The sequence below is a fragment of the Mytilus galloprovincialis genome, chromosome 14, assembly GCF_965363235.1.
Source record: "Mytilus galloprovincialis chromosome 14, xbMytGall1.hap1.1, whole genome shotgun sequence".
Classification (NCBI taxonomy): Eukaryota; Metazoa; Mollusca; class Bivalvia; order Mytilida; family Mytilidae; genus Mytilus; species Mytilus galloprovincialis.
Window position 1 is genome coordinate 35,303,884 of NC_134851.1, and position 22,455 is coordinate 35,326,338.

General features: G+C 32.1%; 1 protein-coding gene across 1 annotated transcript; it reads left to right on the forward strand.

Annotated features, from left to right (window-relative positions):
* Positions 1-6,973: 6,973 nt before the first annotated feature.
* On the forward strand, positions 6,974-21,391 carry LOC143058462 (perlucin-like). The gene is made up of 7 exons (XM_076231945.1): positions 6,974-7,020; positions 8,017-8,123; positions 16,884-16,984; positions 18,260-18,344; positions 19,535-19,665; positions 20,236-20,339; positions 21,246-21,391. Exons 2-7 carry the CDS (start codon positions 8,036-8,038, stop codon positions 21,325-21,327), a joined length of 591 nt encoding a protein of 196 aa, XP_076088060.1. The 5' UTR covers positions 6,974-7,020; positions 8,017-8,035; the 3' UTR covers positions 21,328-21,391.
* Positions 21,392-22,455: the final 1,064 nt, after the last annotated feature.

Here is a 22,455-nt window from a genome sequence, read left to right on the forward strand (position 1 = left end):
TCTTTGATTGAAATTCCAAAGGAAAATAGAACAGCCTTATGATTATCCTGGATTTCCTCTTTGGTATGTGTCGTGAGGGTATAAGTTGAGTTTCCAAGTGAATTAATAATACCTAATTCATTTATCAAGCAGTTTATGTAATGATATTTACACACAAAAACGATGTTGGTTGGTGCTTTATCTGCGGTGATAACATATTTGTCATAGAGGTAGAACAAGTGTTTTGCAACAATGAACATGCGGGTCTTTAAAAATTGACGTAACGTGGGTATTGATAGACCCATTTAGTTTCTTATTTCGGTTTTGTATCGATGACTTCACAGCCTTAATCCATTTGGAAAGAGTATCTACGTCTTCTTTCCTGCGTTTAGTTCATTGCCTGTCATAATCCTCTACTGAATCAATCAGTATTTTGAAGTTGTAATTTCAAATTGACGGATTTAGGCTAACAATATTTCGGACCTTTAGATAGAACATTTCGCAGGGAAGTGTAATTGACAATGTTGAGGTATCCGTTAGTAACGTGGATAGCCGGGTAAATATATGTAAATTGGTAACTAGCACAGGTGCAATCAGGAGGTTAAGACTTGAAGTCGTTAATGTTGAGACCCTGCAAAACGTGTTTGTAATTTAAAATTTTAGTTGCAATTGGTTTGATATAGGTATAAGAAATTATTGGTACAGACTGGTCTTTAACATAAGGAGATATTTTCGTCTGAACTAATTTATGATGAAGGATATTGGCTATGTTGACGCCATCGAGATCTTTGTTGGCAAAGCCAAGTTTAAGAAAGATCTTTTCTCTTTTTCAGTTTTTTCCAATGCAAAACTCTGTTTTACTTCTTTTTGAAGACCTTTACAAAATTATCAGATTGTAAAGCTTAATGATTAACATCTCAAGGAAACTGCATTTACTCGAGTGATATGAATTAAAAAAAAAAGACAAAGAAGTGAGGAAAGACTAGATGAAGATTTATTTAAAAACATGGGAAAATATTTTCAAAACTGCATACAACGTATTTAAAACAAGATAGAACGATTATCTTGAAAATGTTTAAAAATGATTTGCAAGCAGGAAATTGTTCTAATTGTTGGTTGTCTAAATATCAATGATTTAGTAGTTGTCCTATGATGAAATTATATAATTCGATTAGGAAGCAAAACCACGGTTACACACAAACAACAAAACAAAGTCACATTTTTATATTCCACAGTGTGTATAAGCATTACACGAAAATTAAGCGAAGGAATCTATCATCCATGGAAAAAGATTATAATAATTAAAAAATATTTATATTGTCTTCGAATAATTGAAATGCTATGTAAATTTTAAAAGAAAGCTCAGCATTCTTGTTTATTTTTAGCAACTGTTCAAAGCGAAGTCATTCAGCACATTACGTTTCCAAATATTGCAAAATCGCCCAAAGAATGAGGACAAATGTGTAAACCAGACAAAGTAGGATTTGTTAAGGTTTTTATCATAAGTTTTAAGATAAGACAATGTTAATAATATACTAGTTCTTTAAAATTGAAATTGATAAAACTACTCAATAAGATCAGGACAGGTCAAACTTAAGGCGACAAAAAAAAACGACTGATTTTTTCAAATATTGACTTTCTACTATCTTAATCCCCATTCAAGTAACAACTGAATATACAGCGAACATAACATTGACAATGGAAATGGGGAATGTGTCAAAGAGACATCAACCCGACCATAGAACAGACAACAGCAGATACTTACAATACATTCTAGCTCATATTTAAAATGATATATGTCAGAGAATATTTTAATGTAAAAAAAAACAACATCCCTTAGTTGATGTATTTTGAGGATGCGAATAACATGAATAAGAATACTTCTAACAAATATTTTGAAACAAAGTAAAATGTAGGTATAAACCAAGATTTAGTTACCAATACTTTAATCTAAATAAAGGCAACAGTAGTATACCGCTGTTCAAAACTCATAAATCCAGGGACAAAAAACAAAATCGGGGTAACAAACTAAAACCGAGGGAAACGCATTAAATATAAGAGGAGAACAACGACATAACACCGAAACGTGACACACACAGAAACGGACTAAGCATTAGACAAAACACCACGAGAATAACAAATATAACAAGAAAACCAAATACATGAATTTGGGATAGACAAGTACCGTGCCACGTCTGATCTCAATATCTCAAAAATATTTTCAATAAAGTCATCATAGATAAGTAGTTTGGAAACACGTAGTTAAATAAAAGAAAACATTTATTAAAAAAATGTATTTAAGACTTGTTCCAATATTTAAATAAGTTCTGATTGTATATCGAAGTACTGTGGTCTCCTGGTACTCGTTGTGACTAATACAAATATGACTGTATTGGTTAACATTAAAACTGACTTCTTTCTTGGACATTTCCATTAATCTTTCCTTTGTCCACATGAATGAAACAATTACGGGAAAATAAAAACAGATTTATGTACCGAAAAGTTTGATATATACACCTTTTTTACATTATTATAAAATAAAACAGAAAGATATAATACCGTCAAACATGTAACAAGTCGACCTATATGGAGAAAACACCTATACTAGTCCAGCTGTGATGATAATAAGGCACCAATTCAAAGGTCACTTATATCATAAAGTCAGTCTTATTTGCCCCAAATGATGACCTTTACATGCTGGTTTAACCTGATAAGTATTTATGTCACAATAAATAATAAATTGATACAATTATAACAAGTATAAAGTTTCTGTCCTTTCAAGAATATGTGATATGATTGCCCATGAGACAACTCTCCACAAGAGACTAAAATTGCATAGAAATTAACACCTAAAGGTGTCCATCGATCTGCTTTAATTTTTATCTGTGTTTGGTATTTATGCAGGAAATTAAATCAGAACAAAAATGATAAACTGCAATAAAGATAAAACCAGGATTCATTGATACACGTACGAATACGTAAGCTTGGGTCGAGTATAATATTTGGGAACGTATTTAAATCTAAACAGAATTAATAAGTATTAAAGGACAAACATCGAAATAACCGAATTCAATATTACCTTTAGCAAGTCAGGGGGATTAATAAAAGAGCTTTTTTGTCTTCGATGCGTATGCACTAAAAGTGCTTGCTCGTTCTTTCAATATATGGTTAACAATTATGCAAGAGCATCGCGTATTCCTTTAGGTGGCTATTGCATATTGAATATTTAAGTTATCTACCTCTAGGCATAATTTAATAAAGATATTAAAGGTATTGCAAACGCTCCAGTCCTTTTCTTATTTTGATAAAACCGTGATACTTTACGCCCTAACTACAAATCGAAGATGATTTGTTGCTTTATCCTTCTTTTTCATCATTCTTCATTATCATTTATTTTAGACCTATAACGTTTGATGAAATAAGTTCTGTTCTTAGTCATTATTACATTTTGGAAGACGTTAGTATCATTGACGAAATAATATAAACTCTAGAAACTAAGACTCCTGAAACGGAACATTCGGTTGCAGTAAAACTAGTAGATAAAGATTTGGTTAAAGCAAGTACTAAACTTGTTATATTATAATGTGAAGCATTGACTTTAACGCTTCAATTGATTTTTTTTGCACAATTAGTTTCGGATTCGCATTTAAAGATAAATAACACACTTGACATACCATGGCGAACCAACACGTCTGTTCTTGTCATTCGATGTTTATATTTCTTAAATATAAATATTATCTTTTTCAGAGTGTTATAAAATATCTGAATAAGGTTGCGATGTTAGAAGACGATGCCACTTTCTTTGCAATGTTCAGAAAATACTGGTATAGGATTGCTGCTGACAACAATCAATTTGTTCAGAACTGGGTATAAATAAGGATAGTACATAGCGGAATTTAAAAAAGGACTTGTAAACAATTACATTTTAATAAAGCTTATATTGAATGGTTTCTTCGGTACTTTGTAAATTGAAATATCTTGTGTTATTCAGAAACCAGGGTACTGTTTCACAAAGCCTTCGTAAGTCTACGTGTCATCGTAAGCCTAGCTGCAAAACCGTAGCTCTTAAGTCCTTACGTATTTTTTTTTACTATTTGCATTCGGACCGTAAGTATTTTTTTTTTATCTCAAATTTTATAATCGAATAATATATCAGCACATACATTTCACCACAAAGCAAGTTATTTTTTTTTTTGCAACATACGGGTATCTACATGTACATGTAAATACTAACCAGATAATTAAAAGGATCAGTCTGACAAAGTTCCAAGATTTAAACAATTTGTTTTGACTACAATTGACTGTACACGTTTGTGAAATGTTCTACACAATGTCATTGCACAACAAAAAATACCCTTTCGTAGCACCTGAGATCACTTTCAGTTTATGGTGATCATTCTGTAGTTTTCTATGTTTTGTTTACATTTGTTTGTTTTTATAGTGATTAAGATGATAACACAATGTTGATTGCTGTACCCCTTTTTGACAATTATATATTTTGTGTCTGTTTGGTTTGTTCACGCATCGTTGTGCATGTAATAGAATTTGATGCGACCGTCATGGAAGTGAGATGTTTAGCTAGCTATAAAACCAGATTTAATCCACCATTTTCTACATAAGAAAATACCTTTACCAAGTCAGGTATATAAAAGTTGTTGTCCATTCGTTTAATGCGTTTGATGTTTTAAGCTTTAATTTTGCCATGTGATTAGAGACTTTCTTTTTTTTCTAATTTTCCTCGGAGTTTTGTGATTTTACTTTTTGTGTATAATGTTGTTCATCGTTTGGTCGGTTTTGCGTTTTGCCATTGCGTTGTCGGTTTCTTAACGACTTAAGAGTTTAAATATTATTTTAGTATCTTCAGCCTTACCTGAATCTATAAACCTGTTGTCTTGTTTCACTTGTAAACACAGTGGTACATTATTATATCAAAATAATAACAAACTCAAATTTATTTACTAGGAGCTCGAAAAGAATTACTTCCCTTTGTCCACAAAAGCCTCTTATTTTCTACTTCTGATTTTGTTTCATTTGTGATTTTTATCTCGCTGTACATTTTTCTTTTTTTATTGAGTATGGTTATCGAAGATATAAATTTGTTAATTGTAAGTAAAAAGTACTTGAATATTGGGTTTCATATTTTGGGATTAAGCATTCCTAGACAATTTTGCATGCCGGTAAGTTGTATCAACCTCAGGATCTGGAGTTCATTTGTTTTCGTTCTTTCGTGTCATTTTTATTTCACGTTTTTCATTTTTTTCGGGCCTTCAATAACTGACTATACAGTATTGGTTTTTCTCATTGTTCAAGCCATACGGTTGTTTTTATCGCTTTTAGCCATTTCATTTGAACTTTGATGGAAACTAGTTTCAGTGGCAATTATACCAGACCTCCTTACTTTTACACTTTATATCAATTTGTTAAAATGTTAATTGCTGAATACTATTTTCGTGTGTAACCAATTCACATATCTATCAGGTTATGCTATAGGTCGAAAATACCCGACAGTACTCTGTTTGTTTTGTAGATAAAACAATTTTGCGTCATTTGTGATTTATTTACTTTTTAGGGGGAAATGGAAAAGCTATTTCAGTCAAAGAGATTTGATAACTGTATCTATGCATCCGCTGCTTATGGAACCTGCATGGTTTGCAGGCGATAAGCAATGCATATCTGATACGGAATCGTCTAAACCAGTTAATTTTACGAAGTTGCAAGAGCGTTGATTTAATAAATACCGAATTTTAACTTTAGTCTACTTATTTATAGTTTTTTTTATCATATTAAGATTGATATACCAAGTTATTAGTTATGACATTTGTAACAGATCGTTTGATTTGCAAAATACTTGAAAGAAAATATTCGTATGTTGACACAAATTTCTAGACTCATAAGTGTATTTTTGTTGCTAAATTTTTTAAACCATCGAACTTTATGAGTACATAAAAGACTAAAACAATCTGAATAACTATTTGGTTCATATATACTTTCCGGTGTAAATCTGCGATTAACGTTTTGAAATTAGCATTATTTTCTTATCTCTACCACTTTAAATCAATGTTAGAATTAATTGGCATCTATATAAAAGACAATACCTATTCTGACATCAGACTTGGACTTCTTTTAAAATGAGTTTTAATGTGCGTATTGCTGAGTGTTTGTTCATTCTATATAAGTTTGAGGTATAGGGCAACATTTTTGCGCCTGTCCCAAGACGGAAGACTCTGGCTTTTGTAAGTCGTGTATGTTTTCTTCTTTAATCCTAGTTCATTTATAAGTTTTGGAGTTACGTTAAGCTTACTATTACCTTAGTTTGAAATTGTTTTGAACGAGGTTTTCCAATTGAGTAACTGTGGGGTACTCTAATATAAGATCGTCTTTTTTTCTCGTTTTGTTCATTTTGTTGTTGTGCTTCGTGCCGATCTAATAAGCCAAGCATTTTCCACTTTATTTTTACTTGTTCGCTTTTAGTTTTTCTACTTAACCACATACAAAAGGAATTGGTTAGGCTTTACCATAAAATAGATCAAATCAAACCTTACGGCATTTATAATGTGGTCCAATACAATGATCAGAAATAAGCATCAATTTCGGAAAAAAAACGTTAAGTTAAAGGTTCGAGACACGGCGAATTTTTAAAATAAAAACGATTCGTTGAAATTGACAAATATGTAAAAAACATTTTACTTCTTTCGTTTTTTTCCATTGCAATGTGAGTTTGTTTTCGACTTACGAGTTTAAATATCCCTTTTGATATTTTTCGTCTCTTTTCTCCTTAACGTCTTAATATTCTACTACATATCATTCGTCATTTGTCACTTGTTACTAATATTGATAGAAGCAGGATTCTGTTTCGAAAAAGCGAATAGCGTGACCCATAAAATCAGTAGTAAATGTTCAATGATATATACATGATAAACATGATATACACATACTTAAAAGTCGATGTGGCTATATAAACCGAATTTGTTCTCAAGAAGATAAGACATTGACGATGACCTAGTTCTGGAATTATGTAGTTCTACTTTCTTGTGCATTTTAGTGAGTATAGTTATAAATGCGTAAACCATTATTTTTTTATAAGCTTTCAATGATTCATATGCTAAAACATTAACGGTACCAATTTTCTTGCACCAGAAGCGCATATCGACAATACATGTCTCTTCAGTAATGCACGTGGCCAAACTATTTGAAATCCAAAGCTGATATAAAAGATGAAGAGCTATAATCCAAAAGTTCCAAAAAGTATAGCCAAATCCGTGAAAGGTATCAGAGCGTAACGAAATTTTGTCTTGAGCTTACCCAATGAATACATAAATGAAGAAATATATCTGTCAGTGAGACAACTATCAATAAAGACAAAAAGACAAAGACGCGAACAACTACATTTCACCATGAAGACTTCATCAATGAGCAACTCCATATCCGGAAAGACAAATAAAAAATCAGTTAAAAACAATAAGAATACGAACAGCCCGATTTTAACTGCAGATTGGACACTCGCAGATTTTGTCTCAATTTCATAACACAAACTTTTGGGCATATTTGTATCAAATCTTACCTGTTCTTCAAAATCTTGAGCTCGTTTAGGGATGAAGATATAGGTTTTATTGTTGTTGTTATTTCTTACATACACATATTTGGTTTTGGAAGTTTGCTTTACCTGTAGAATTCGTATAAAACAAGATATCACGTTCTATTTTTTTACTGTATGTTTTTTTTATTATTATTAGAAAGCACGTTAATTTAAATAGAACTTGAGAATTTATAATCAATACCACTAATAAAAGCGACATTTAAAAAGAAATCCCTATATTTTACTGATAAAAATGGATTTCTTTTTACAATTTACTTTTAGGTAGATCTTGTCAAACCTTAATTTACTTTTAATATTTAGACAACATCCTCTACTTCACATCACGCTGACAACCTGCCAGTTGTCTATTGTTTGTCAATATGTGTTGTACTTTTCCACTTTGAGTTTAAATGTATTTCGTTTAATCTCTACAGAAACTTAGATTATTTACTTTCTTTCAGGTCTTCAAATCACTGTTACATGTGTAATATGTATCGTATCTCAGTCTGTCGTGCTTTGTTATTTACGATATTGTTCCAGCAAACTCCTGTAGTTGTATACTCTCAAAGTAAGTTTTGAACATATTTTTGTTGTCTGTAAGCTTTTAATGTCCATCACAACATTTTTTGGTCAAATTAACAATGACTGTACTTTATGAAACTGATTTTCTGAATTTTTTATTTTGTTTGAGATTTAAAAATCTGTGATATCTGTCGTCTGTTGTCTTCAGAATTTATCGTCTGTTGTTGCCGTAGTCCATGTTGCAACATTCTCCTGAAACTGTTAGGTAAATTCGAACACCGCCATTGACGTATATTGCATCTAGTTTAATAAACATGTCGACAGGGCCTATACAAGCAAAAATAGACGGGACAGGACATGATTGCTCTGCTTTATTCAATGGTTTTCATAGTCAAACGGCGTATGTTTTTGTTGCAGTTCAATTCGGCCTAAGTATAGACACAACATCATAATGCAACGGTTCAAACAAAATTCAAAAATCGTTCGGAAAGTTAATATAGGCTAAGCGACTCTTTGCACAGTGGATGTATGACCGGACCGGATGTGAAGAAGATGCTCTTTATAACTTTACTAGACATATATATAATTTGGTAACTGCTGCAGTCTCATTGTCCAGACAAGATCAATAGTTTATAAAAGTGCTTATTTGACATATTTGAAGTATCCTACGCTTGAAAATGTATAGAACATTTAAACAATAATTTTATGTAAAATAGTTTACAAAGTAGAACCCGCATACAATAACTAATAAACCATATGAAATAAAATAAACTACATTTTTCTATTACAATACAAAACTATTCAAAAATATTGCTAAGGAAAAATACCTCATTTTTCCTTGGTGATATACTCTCCCTTCTTCCACAAAAGATTTTTTTTTTCTTATAGAAAGAAGAAATAACAATAAAAAAAAAAAAAAAAAAAAATCTTTTCATATATGTGCATAATATATATACTACATGGTAACACACATTATTTAAATTAACAATAAATCATTAAAGCAAATTATTCTACAATAATTGAAATATCCTCATTGAAAGTAAACACATCCTGAATTATGTACATGAATATCATTATTAACGTCATTGAACAAAAAATATATAGTCCTTAGAACACAGTCTTTTGGTTTTGCTTCTATTGATATGAATCTTTTGGTTTTGCTTCTATTGATATGAATCCTTTGACATAAATCTCATTATTAACGAAATGAATAGTTATTTTAACACAGTCTTATGATTTGAATCTTTTGATAATAGTCTATTGGTCTGAAATATTCTGGAACACATCTGTTCTGTTGCACGAACACGACAATTCTTCTGGATACAAAACAAACCTTCCTCTCAGAAGAGAGTGGTACCCGAAGGATGTTTTATTGGCATAAACCAGTTGCCTGGTTTGAAGTCTCAATCCACATGAAACTTCTAAATCCCATTTCTGCATGGCGATTCATACCCGACAAATTTTTTTGCTCCACACCAACCAGTCGCCTGGTTTGAAGTTTCACTCTGCATGAAACTTCAGGATTTACATAGGCTAGATGTATCCCATATTTGCATGGCGATTCATAGCTAATATATGGTTTTCCTGACCTTCGAAGTTTCAATCCGCATGAAACTGAAGAAATTTACATATGACGGATGTAAACTGTGAATTCCATATCCACATGGAGATTAAAAAATGACACACAATGAAATGTTACATATTCCGAAATGTAACATGAAATCCATAACCTAATGGATTTTTCCTTTAAATAATATTTTTCACAAGAATGATGAACTGACACTAGAATGAGGCTGAATATATCTCTTTTTCCCACGAGCAAAGCACAGAACTTGATTGCTTAACTGCAATTTACTTTGAAAATGTCTTGTATTCTGGTTCTTTTCTGTACTAGAATCCTCTGAAATAGTCTAATTTGATAATCATAAATGTTATTGAAACTTCTTCCATACTACTGAGTATAATGAGACACAGCTTACTAAAATCACCGTGTGACAATTTATTTTGGCCTTAATACATGAAATATTAATATCCTATAAACTTGAAAAACTATTTATTCTTAGCCCTTTGAAAAGCGATGAGCAGAGTTTATATTTAATAGAGTATCTACATGTACATAGCATTAATATTATTCTTTAGTTGATCTTTGAATTTATTAAAAACTATAAAGTACAAACCCTTGGGATTAACTAACACATTACTTAAGAAATATAGGGTAAAAATAAATTTTCGGACTTTTATAACTGACTGATTAGATATATATATTAATACTTCAAAAACCAAAAATAACAATGATGTATCATAATCTTAAGAAATCAATGAAAATGAATTTCCCGAATTTGATAATAATTCAGCATGGAGTCGTCACTTCCATACTAAACTGCCTGTAAGAAGTAAGGTTTGGTTGACGAGACCAACCCTTACTCTACAGTTTAAAAATGTTTCTAAATATTTGTCATCACATTTAACAATCATTGTTATTTTTAATTTATGTCTTATTACTTTATTTTAGTGTTGAATGATAAGAACAACAAAAATTACATTACTATTGGAAAAAAAATTGTATTCCATGGTCTTTGTCTAGGACAAGAGCATGAACAATGCTGAAATAAGTATATAGATCCTTAAAAACTTATACGAGCATGTCTTTTTAAGAACAAAAGCTCGATTAAAGCAGAACCTATAACATACCCAGTTTTGGTAAGGAACTAGTACAGACTTGGATCATTGCCATTAACCCTTGCATAATGTTCAATAAGTTTTAATCTGAACCTGTTAATGCCATGACCAGATGAATATTGAGTGGGTATTGCTCTTCGTGTTGTAGGTGTAAAATGGTGCATAAATTTCATTGTTTCAATATCAAACTGGGATACTGGCACAAAATCATTTGGTTGTACTGGATTTTGAGAGTTTGCACACATATTTTCTTCTTGTTTTAGGACTTTTAAGAACTGCCTAAACACATCAGGTCTTAAATCCTCACTCATAAATAGAGTACTTCTTGGACCTTGACAGACATTACCATTTGAAAACTTTACTAAATATCTGGACTGTTTTTGATCTTTGTCTAATAGAACGCTTACAATTTTTTGATTAGGTACTTGACTGAATTGTTGACTATTTCCCTGGTTTTGAAATGAATTTGGTTTTGTTTTGGGAAATGCCTTATAAGTTTGAATGACTTGAACTGACGGACTTTTAGTTGACTCAAAAAACTTGTGTTTTCCTGGACGTTTCCGTTTTCGTCCTTTTGCATTGTATTGTCTATGGTAATCTTGTTTTAAATTTTCTGGAATATGTGAACCATCTTGCCAACTAGTTCCCGGCTTACCAGTCAATTTTACTTTGTATATAGGTTTACCCTGATAAAGACTATATTCAACAAGTTTTTCAATTTCATTGGACTGAAATGCGGTATGCTGAGGGTTTTGTAATCTGTTTTGATTTTGTGATGCCCCTTGGTTTGCCTTTTGTGAATTTTTGACCTGTGAATTATGTTTGTCTTGAATATTTGTATCATTTTGAACTGAACTTTGAGTCTGAACTTCATTTTGTGTCTGATTATTGTCTTCATTTTGCATGTTTTGTGAATCAATAAGGTCATCATTACGCTCAACATTTGTGGCTTCGTTATCATCTTGCTCTTCTACATCAAGTAGAATGTCTTCATATTCAGGCAGCAGATAATTTGGACGGTCTAGGGGATTATGGTAGTCTTTCAGTCTCTTAGCATGTACTAATGCCTTAACCTCTTTTTGTGTTTCAGTATTCTTAATCTTAAAGGTATTATTTGGCCCTTTGTACAGAATTCGGTAAGGACCTGTCCATCTTTGAACTAATTTGTGATTCTTGCCTTTTGGTGTTCTGCTACAATATAGCCATACTTTTGCCCCAGCAACGAAAGTTGGTTGAACTGCTTTTTTGTCGTGTTGAAAGGTATATTTGTCTTGTTTTTCTTTCTGGTTTTTAGCAGCAACTTCACGGTAGAGTTTTAATCTGTTTACCAATTCATTTACATGTTGTTTAGTTTCCCTTGGCATTGTTTGTTTTGGTATTAAAGACACATCAATAGGCAGCCTCATTGGTTGTCCAAACAGTATTTCAAATGGTGAGAATTGAGTTGACTGTGTTGCAGGTGTGGACCTGTAAGCCATCATGATTGGAGGTATAAAATCTGGCCAATCTGTCTGTTCTTTGTTACAATATGAACGAAGGGATTGAATGATATAAGAATTCATTCTTTCACAGGCTGCATTGGTTTGCGGATGATAGCTACTTGTATAGTGTCTAGTAACATCACATAACTCGCAAAGAGCTTGAACAAGCTTGGACATGAAATTGGCACCTCTGTCAGATATGATACAACGTGGACTTCCCCAGCGGCAAATTATCTCATTGAATAATACTTTAGCAACCACCTTTGCTCCCATTGATTTCAAGGGAAATGCCTCACACCATTTCGAGTAACTGTCAACCACTAGTAGCAAGTATCTGTGTTTGTCAGTTGTTGTTGATAGTTCTAAAAAATCCATATGCATTCTTTCAAACACATTTTCAATTGGCAAAGGAGTAAGGGGTACTGGTCTCTGATGTTTAGAGTTCTTTGATTTCTGGCACTGTTCACATGTTCTTACGTACTTGTCTATGTCGGAATACATATTTGGCCAATAGTATTTTAAACGTAAGGATGCATGGTTTCTCTCAACACCTGGATGAGCTGCCATTTTACTATCATGGTAACATAACATCACATCACGTCGTAGGACAGCTGGAACACAAAGTTGTTTTATGAAATTATGGCCTGGAGGAAGTTTTCTTGAATTTTCGGAAACCATATGGTACAAAATGCCTTCAATAATTTCATAATGGTACGCCTTTGCAACAAGAGATCTTGCCTTTTGAACCTCATCTGGAACGAGTCCTTTTAGTTTATAATCAAAAATTGGTTTGAAGTCTGGACAGTTTCTTTGTAGCTGGTACAAGGTTTGACGTGTTGGTAACATCTCATCAGGATCTTTAGGTTGGTCCTCTTCAATAGCTAGAACTTCAGGAATCCGGATGCTGTTTTCCCAGCCAAACTCAAAGGTGACTGCTATATGTTCTTTCCTTTCAGCATGAAGTGAACCAATCTCTGGAAGGTCATCATCAGATTGGTATTCTTTGTCTTGGCTATCTATGGGATAATCTCTTCGTGACAATGCATCAGCATTTTGGTTCTGGGTGCCTGGTCTATGAACAATGTTGAAAGTGTACTGCTGTAAAAACAATGACCACCTCCCAAGTCGTCCAGTAGCGTCCTTTGAGTTATTTAGCCATCGCACGGTTATACTATCAGTGTAAACTGTAAACTGATTGTTTGCTATATACGGTTTGAAAGTTTTTATAGCTTCAATTAGAGCTAACCCTTCTTTGTGATTGATATGCCAACGTTTTTCCTGATCTCTTAAACCTCTACCTCCATATGCAATAACTTTTTCTAGTCCTTCATGATGTTTTTGACCTAATACATAACCAATTGCTGAATCTGACGCATCTATTGACAGGAAAAACTCTTTTTCAAAGTCAGGAAATGCAAGGATTGGTGCAGATGTCAGTTTTTGTTTTAATGTATTGAATGCATCATCTTGTTTTGTTGTCCAATCAAATTTTACATCCTTCTTTAATAGTGTTGTAAGAGAGGAACAAATTTTACTGTAGTTTTGAATAAATTTTCTGTAATAGTTGCACATACCAAGAAAGCTACGTAATTGTTTGACTGATTTTGGAATGGGATATTCAGAAACTGCAACTGTTTTAGATTTGTCAACCTGTATGCCATGTTCAGAGATAATGTGTCCTAAATATTTTACTTGTTTTGCCGCAAAATGACATTTTGAGGGTTGTAAAGTTAACTTTGCTTGTTTTAATTTTTGAAATACCAGATTTAAATGTTCAAGATGTTCATCAAAGTTTTTGGAAAACACTAATATGTCATCTATGTATATAAGTGCAACCTTCCAATTTAGTTCTTGTAAGACTTTAGTCATTAACATTTGAAATGTTGCAGGTGCATTTGTTAAACCAAAACACAATCTTTTAAATTGGTATTGACCTTGTGGTGTCATGAATGCTGTTTTGTGTTTTGACTGTTCATCAAGTGGCACCTGATGAAATCCACTAGCAAGATCAAGCGAACTGAAAATTTTAGCTCTTGAATAGCCAACTGTATCAACAACCTCTTCTATTTTAGGAATTGAGAAAGAAACTTTTTTAGTGACCTCATTCAATTTTCGAAAGTCTAAAACGAATCTGTATGTATTGTTTGGTTTTTTCACTAAGATTACACTGCTATGGTAAGGAGACATTGATTCTTCTATGATGTCATTTTCTTTGAGATTTTTGATTTGTGTCTCCATAACTTCTTGCATTTTTGGTGAATATTGAAACCGTTTAGATTTTACTGGTGCTTCATTTGTCGTTTCAATATTGTGATAATGCAAGTCTGTTTTGCCTAATTCAGACGCATCTTTTGCGAAAACATTCCTATTTGATCCTATTAACTTTAGAAGTTTTTGGTGTTGTTCTTTAGTAATGTTATCGGAATCAATTGTAACATTAAGATTTAATGCCTCTTTAATTGGGTCTTGAAATTGAACATCTGATTTTGATTTGTTATCTAAGGCACAGATTGGTTTTGTGGGTGATTTCCAAACTTTTGAAATTGGTGAATTTGCCTTTATAACAATGTCTTCATTTGTTGGATTTAGCACTCTGTAGTAAACTTTTGCATTTTTAACTACACTGAGACAATTTGAACCTAATATTTGTCTGTTTATCAAATTATCGTGTGGCTCTAACAGCACTGTTGTATTTGTTGGGAATTTATTGATAGAAAGTTGTATATCATTCTCTGTATATGCTTTTAAAGTCAGCGTTTTGTTTGTGTTTGCTATGAAATATCTCTCTAAATTCTTTCCAGACTCCAAGGCAGCAATAGTAAAATCATTATGAAATGAAACACAACCATTTGAAAAATCAATGTTTGCCTTATGAGTAGTCAAAAAATCTTGACCAAGGATTAAGTGAAATCCAACATCTCTTAAAATATAAAAAGAAAAGGGCATAACTAATCCATTGACATCTATGTCCAAATCAATTTTCCCTTGAACATTATGTACAGTATTGCATACTCCACGAATTTCATGTAAATCTGTAGTACTTATGACTGGTAATTCTTTCTTATAAAATGCTCTTCTAAGCAATTGCTCATTAATAACAGAAATTGTAGCACCAGAGTCTACAAGAGCATTAATATAAATATTACCTAATTTAACCCTTATTTTATTACTATTTACAATGGCTGTTTCTACATTAGCCATGAAGTTGTTCTTGAACTCAAAAGACTTTGCCATTTTAATAATATAATATGAGACTTCAGGAGGGATGAAAAATATAAGCCTTATCACTTATCAGACCTAATTATATGTTCAATAAATTAAAACTATTATTATATATAAAAGTGTCACAGGTGATTTAATAGTAGGCTGTACTCACCCTCTGCAGTTACCAAGGAATAAGTAAATAGCTAAATTCCTATACGGTTTCCTGTCCTGGAGGTCTTCTATATTATGGCACTAGTCCTTAAAGTTCAGCAAGCATCTTCTTCACGAGAAACGAAGCCGGGTCCTCGAACCACTCTATGACCGGACCGGATTGCATGTCAATAAGTGGGGGAACTAGCTGACATTCTGCGACCCAGTTCCTATCATATTATTTTGTAGGGGAACTAACTCTGAATAGTGACGGTAGAGCATAGGTATCTCATTGTCTGGTTTTCTTCATATAACGCACAAGAAGTCAATAAAACACTAAGTTCAATGATGGTATATTAATTATTCTCGAATAGATAAAGCATTCTTATTTTACAACACAAGAAATACATGTATAAGAATATGCAACATTGCTGCCGATATCGAGGCAGGCCGGGATCGACTGACACCTATCATATCAAGAAATTCGCTATTGATTTCATAGCGGCTTCATAAATTTAAATACTAAGTTCTGAATGTCCTAGCAAGTAACAAACAAAAGAATGTATGATTTATGAGTTATCGACAAAATGTATAATACACAAATAAAGTTGCAGATGTCGCTTGACCGTTGTCCGAACTTTTAAGATGCTCTTTATAACTTTACTAGACATATATATAATTTGGTAACTGCTGCAGTCTCATTGTCCAGACAAGATCAATAGTTTATAAAAGTGCTTATTTGACATATTTGAAGTATCCTACGCTTGAAAATGTATAGAACATTTAAACAATAATTTTATGTAAAATAGTTTACAAAGTAGAACCCGCATACAATAACTAATAAACCATATGAAATAAAATAAACTACATTTTTCTATTACAATACAAAACTATTCAAAAATATTGCTAAGGAAAAATACCTCATTTTTCCTTGGTGATAGATGTATTAACTCTAAACCATTAATAACGTTAACTTTGAACTATAAATAATGATAACTTTGAACCATAAATTATACTGATGACTTGCACAATGAAAAATGTTAATTTTGCAGCATTAATGACGATGAATTTGAATCATGAATAACGATAACTTAGAACCATGAATAACTTCAGCTTTGAAAGTTGAATAAAGATAACTTCGACCTTTGAATACAATAAAGACAACGCTGAATCCTGAATAAAGACAACCTTGAACCATGAATAAAGACAACTTTGAACCATGAATAAAGACAACTTTGAACCATGAATTAAGATAAGTAGACTGATATTCAGATTTGAACTCATATTTTCAGATAGCCTTCGTGACTTGTGTCAATCAAACTGGACATGGTTTGCTGGTTCCTGTTACTATCCCAGCACTCATATGCAAGTTCATAACTATCACACTGCAGCGGTAAATTATGTTTTAAACTAATAAAATTAGCTAAATTAAACAATATTGAAAAGACATATGAGAACATGAACAGTAAACAAACGAACATTGGAGACGCAACACATCAATTTGGAAAATGTTAAGTTAGACAACAACAAAAATGAAATTAATAATGCTTTCGCAGTGTTTTGTTAAGACAATTACAATTAAAGAATATTCAAAAGTATCCAGAGGCTACAAATCCTATATTATCAATGTCAATAAGCCAAAAGATGACCACCAAGTTTATTGATTGGTTGCAGCGATTTTGTCATATATTCTAAAAAAAAAAAATTAACCGTGCAATATCACTTTATTTTTCTAATATTAATTTTCGATCAATTTTTGAAAATGTAGTTGAATATGTATGTGAATCTTTCTAAACGAATCATATTGGTCAAAATATACACATGATAGTATAACATGATAATATTACCTTATATTTTAGTATGGAATGGGGTCCTACATTTTGTTATCTTAGTGTTTTTGGCCATTATTACAAAATTCAGTCTGTATTAATAATAAATGTATACTGGACATTCCCATTTTTCTATAGTCAGTATTTTTTTCACCAAATTCTTTAATTTGTGCGGTTATATTTTATGTTTTAGTAGCACATTATTCTCAATTTCATTTTTTTTATGAAACCCCTCCACACCCTGTTGTATCATATCTCTGAGGCAATGTAAAATTATCTAGTTCTTATAAATAATCTGTGTTTATATGCTGGTTTTCAATGATTTCATTCGTACTTTATTTGGCCTTATTAACTTTTTTGTATTGGGGCGTCACTGAAGAGTCTTTTGTAGACGAAAAGCGCGTATGGCGTATATACAAAATTAAGTCCTGGTATCTATGATAGTTTAATTGATACATGTATCAGTATTGCTTTTACACTAGTCTTGTCAATGCTTTTGTCATCAATTTTTGTTCAAATGTTTGAAATACTAAAATCGTCAGCTAGTGTCAACCTATGTTTCGTTCCATTATGTATGACGATGACATTTATGTATGTCTTAAAGTTCCATATCAACCAGTTACCAACAAAACATTTTCTATTTTGCGTAGTATTGATTTTCTTTATTTTTCTTCGACTTTTTGTCTAGCTTTTTTTTGAGGACATACGTCTTGTATTCTATTTTTATGTTTAGCCCATTGGTGGTTTGATTGTGCTTTATGAACGACAATTAATGCAACATAGTATATATAAAATATTTCATATTCTAATGGACATTTTAAATGCAATACATATTACAGACATTTTGTAATAGACAGAATTCGCACTTGGTTGAAATAGATTCCCAAGAGGAGCAAGTATTTATGGAGAAGTTGATCACCAAAAGTAAGATCAACTAGATTTGTAATTGCTAGCAATAACGGATGGCACTCTCGTTCCCGCATTGTCAGGCGAGCATTTTTAAAATACAAAAGTCAAAGAGCGCGTCTACACATCCAAATTATCATTTTTGTAAAGTTTAGTTAAGTTTGCAGCATTTTGATATTTTGGACATTTTTGCTGTTTCCATGGTTACGGCGGCCATTTCTAAAATTCCAACTTTAAAAGTCAATTCTGCTTATGCCAGTGACCATTTCTGTAAAGTTTCATCCAGTTTGCAGCACATTTATTTTTTTTTGAAATTTTTTACCTGTTTGCATTGTTTCCATGGTAACTACAGATATTTTGGAAATTCCAACTCCAATCTTTCAATGTTGCTGATCGTTACTGTGAAGTTTCATGAAGTTTGGAGCATTTTGATATTTTTGAAATTTTTAGTGTAGTTTCCATGGCAACATAATAGTTCCAATGAGTTCCAAAATCACCCAACACCTGTATATAGTGGGCACCTACATTGTATTAAAATATAATGATTCTGAGTTAAAGTATATTCAAACAGTTCACCAAAAACAAAAACTGTATTTTTTTCACATTTGTCTCGTTTCCATGGTAACGGCAGCCATCTTGAACCATTCCATGCTTTCTGCAACTCTGCACATAGGGGTCCTTATCATAGTAAAGTTCCATCAACTTTGGTCTTTTGAATTTCGAGAAATCGCCTGGACAAAATGTGTTGCAAGAAAAAAAATAATAAGAAGAAAAAAAAAAGAAACGTAGAATAACAATACGTCACCCCAACTCCGTTGAGGGTGCCATAATAAAGGAAACAGTATTATACGTCTGTTCAAAGGTCATACATCGATAGAGGGGAAATAAATCTGGGTTACAAACTACACATACATGACATAATATTAATAAATATGACTTTAAGGAAATGTTATCGTTATAATAGATTCTCTTCTTCTCTGTGGTGAAATGTGGCAAAATTAAACATTTATTTGACAGTTGTTGATGCATGGTACCCCAATCAAAACAAATCTGGTCATAGAAAAAAATACATCTATATATAGAAGCATTGATTACTGTTTTTGTTCCGTTTGTAAGCCGTGGTGTTGTCAATTTAGTTTTGACTTATTAGTATAAATATCCCTTTTGTATATCAGTCTTATATGTAATAATACTGATATAATTTTTAGCTAATTCATTACATGACTTTTGGATTGGTGCTAACGACATTGATCACGAAGGTATTTGGAAGTGGAATGGTTCTCACAATGTATTGAATTACAGTCACTGGTGTGCTGGAGAACCAAACAATGCATTACAGGTATGCATGAAATAAGTACAATAATAACTGTCTAAATCGTTTTCCTGTTTTTGGTAGATGTTCGGTTTAATAAGATTGACAGCACTTGGCATTTGATATGATTAGACTAATACACATGTATGTTTTTCACAGGTCGTCGTTTTATGCAAGATTCGAATAAGACAGGTTTCACTGTACATTAATTGTCATGGACAGTAATGTTACGTCCAAAATTGTGCATTTAAGTCTTGGTGGGATTATTCTTCTTCGTACCTATATACATTTGTAAGAAAACTTGATATGAGTGCCAATGAGACAACTCTCCATCCAAGTCCTAATATGTAAAATAAAAACCATTATAGGTCAAAGTACGGTCTTCAACACAGAGTCATGGCTCACACTAACCAGTAAGCTATAAAGGGCTCAAAAAAGACAAGTGTAAACCCATTCAAAACCAACGGTCTATATGAAAATAAAAAAAACGAAAAACACGTATTAACCACGACAACTACTGAACATCAGGTTCTTGACTAACGACAGGTGCAAATTATCGCTTTTTTTAGAATTACTGATTTCTTTCTTTTTCTTCAGGGTGAAGATTGTGCAGCTCTAAATGTCAACAATATTCCTGGCGAAAATTTCTGCTGGAATGATTACAGTTGCAAAAGTTATCATAACTTTGTATGTGAAAAAAGGTAAAAGTTAAATAAAGATAAGTACCGATTATCAAGTTGATCAGTAGATAAAAACAACATTCATATGGTGTCGAGCAGCTGATATTTACAATATCAATATGCAGATAACCTGATTACAATGTGCAAAACCAATATTTTATATAAGGTAACAAACCAACAAATCAAAGTACAGTTACGTCACATCCGGTTTCAAATGGAAAAGGGTCAAAAAATATTCCTTTAATTTTGACATTGGTTTGAAGTAGTTGAATTGCAAAACAAAATTCCTGAGTCTTAAACATATATCTTAGAGGTTTAAGAACACTATTCTTTTTATTCTAATTTGGGTTTCTATAATATATTTTTGGAAATTTAAGATTACATGGTTACTAAAGCATGTAAAAAAGGATGAATTGGGTGACATTTGATTGGTTAACATCCAATGATGGTTTAAGTCAACATCCAGTGATTGTTTTTATCTTATATGCAATGATACGCTTTATCAAATTTTGATGCAGTACACAGGATAAAACTTTACTCATGTCAATTGTTTCTTTGTTTGAATCCACGAGACACTTTGCATATTTTATTGAAAAGTGCAAATCAAACAAAAACGAACGGGGAAAACAGTATCATTCGTACATGTATAGACGGCTTTAAACGACCGCCATGATTAAATGTAAAACGTTATCTTATTTAGTACCAAATTCTAACCTCATTCAATATAAAAATATTTGACAACAGCTCTTTGGAAATTTTATAAAGAAATTGCAATATGAATATGATTGTTATTACATGAAAAACGGACTAAATTAAATCTTGCATAAACCAAAAAACGGCATAAACCTACAACATGTTATTCCGAAGAGTTTCGGTTTAGGCAGGTTTCACTGTACTTAGCATAAAAATACAGATTTTTTATTTCAGTATTTCGGCAGTAAGTACTACAACACATACTCATACGCAACCAACAGGAACACTGGTATGGAGAACAGTAGCAAGACATTGAAATTCATTTTTTTTATAGATATAAGTTTACGTTTATGTGTTAATATCATAATTTATAAATTCAACATTTGACTAAAATTTCCTGCATTTTAAAATAACGAGAAAGCAGTTAAATGTCTAAAACAAAATGGAATAATAAAGGATCATATAGACTAGCAATAAGTCAGGAAACACAAAAAGAACCACAAGAAAGACGTTCATTCTACAAAAAAACGACGAGTTGAGATCACCCCTAGTTTTTGGTGGGGTTCGTGTTGTTTATTCTTCAGTTTTCTATGTTTTGTCATGTGTACTCTTGTTTGTCTGTTTGTCTTTTTCATTTTTAGCCATGGCGTTGTCAGTTTATTTTAGATTTATGACTTTGACTGTCCTTTGCTATCTTTCGTTCCATTTTACACAGCTTTGCTGAAATGTGAGAAACAACAATTTATACCGCTAGCTTTGTATTAGATATATTTACTTTGGAATTCAAACAATGATTGAAAAATAACAAACACGACAACACATGTATTTTGCGTATATTCCTCCGATCTCATAGCACTCATAGTTCTGTTATTAAGTGTTTTTCATCAATTTTCAAGCTTTATTCATAAGACCCAAAAATATTTTTTTAAAGTCCATTTTACAAGTTATTATATACATGTAACACAATAATATCAAAACAGGTACCAATAAACAATTATGGCCCGTTGAAAAGGTGAATATCAAAAATTGTAAACACCAGAAGTGAAATAATTTTTATAATGTTTTAAGGGTTGACAATTTTGGATAGTCATCGATTCTAAATGGCCACACATGTTCGCTTATACCGAACTAACAGTGGAAAGACCTTTTGAACACTAACTATATTATTTAGTAACAAACACAGGCTAACGTTTGAAAATACATTTTTGGTTTAATAATTTCTTGCATGTACAACAAGGGTAGAAGCTTTTTGAAATACATTGATGGCCCTGAAAAGGACCGTTTATAAGAAATATCATCCGCTGCTGCAGTTATGGCACTACATTAATCTCCATAGCCTTATTTTCTCGTCTCTCGATGGGCTTCCATTGAAACGTGAAAGCTGTCATTTAGTTTATTTACGTCTGTGACGCTATTTTCATGAGACACAATTCGTGTTCAAATT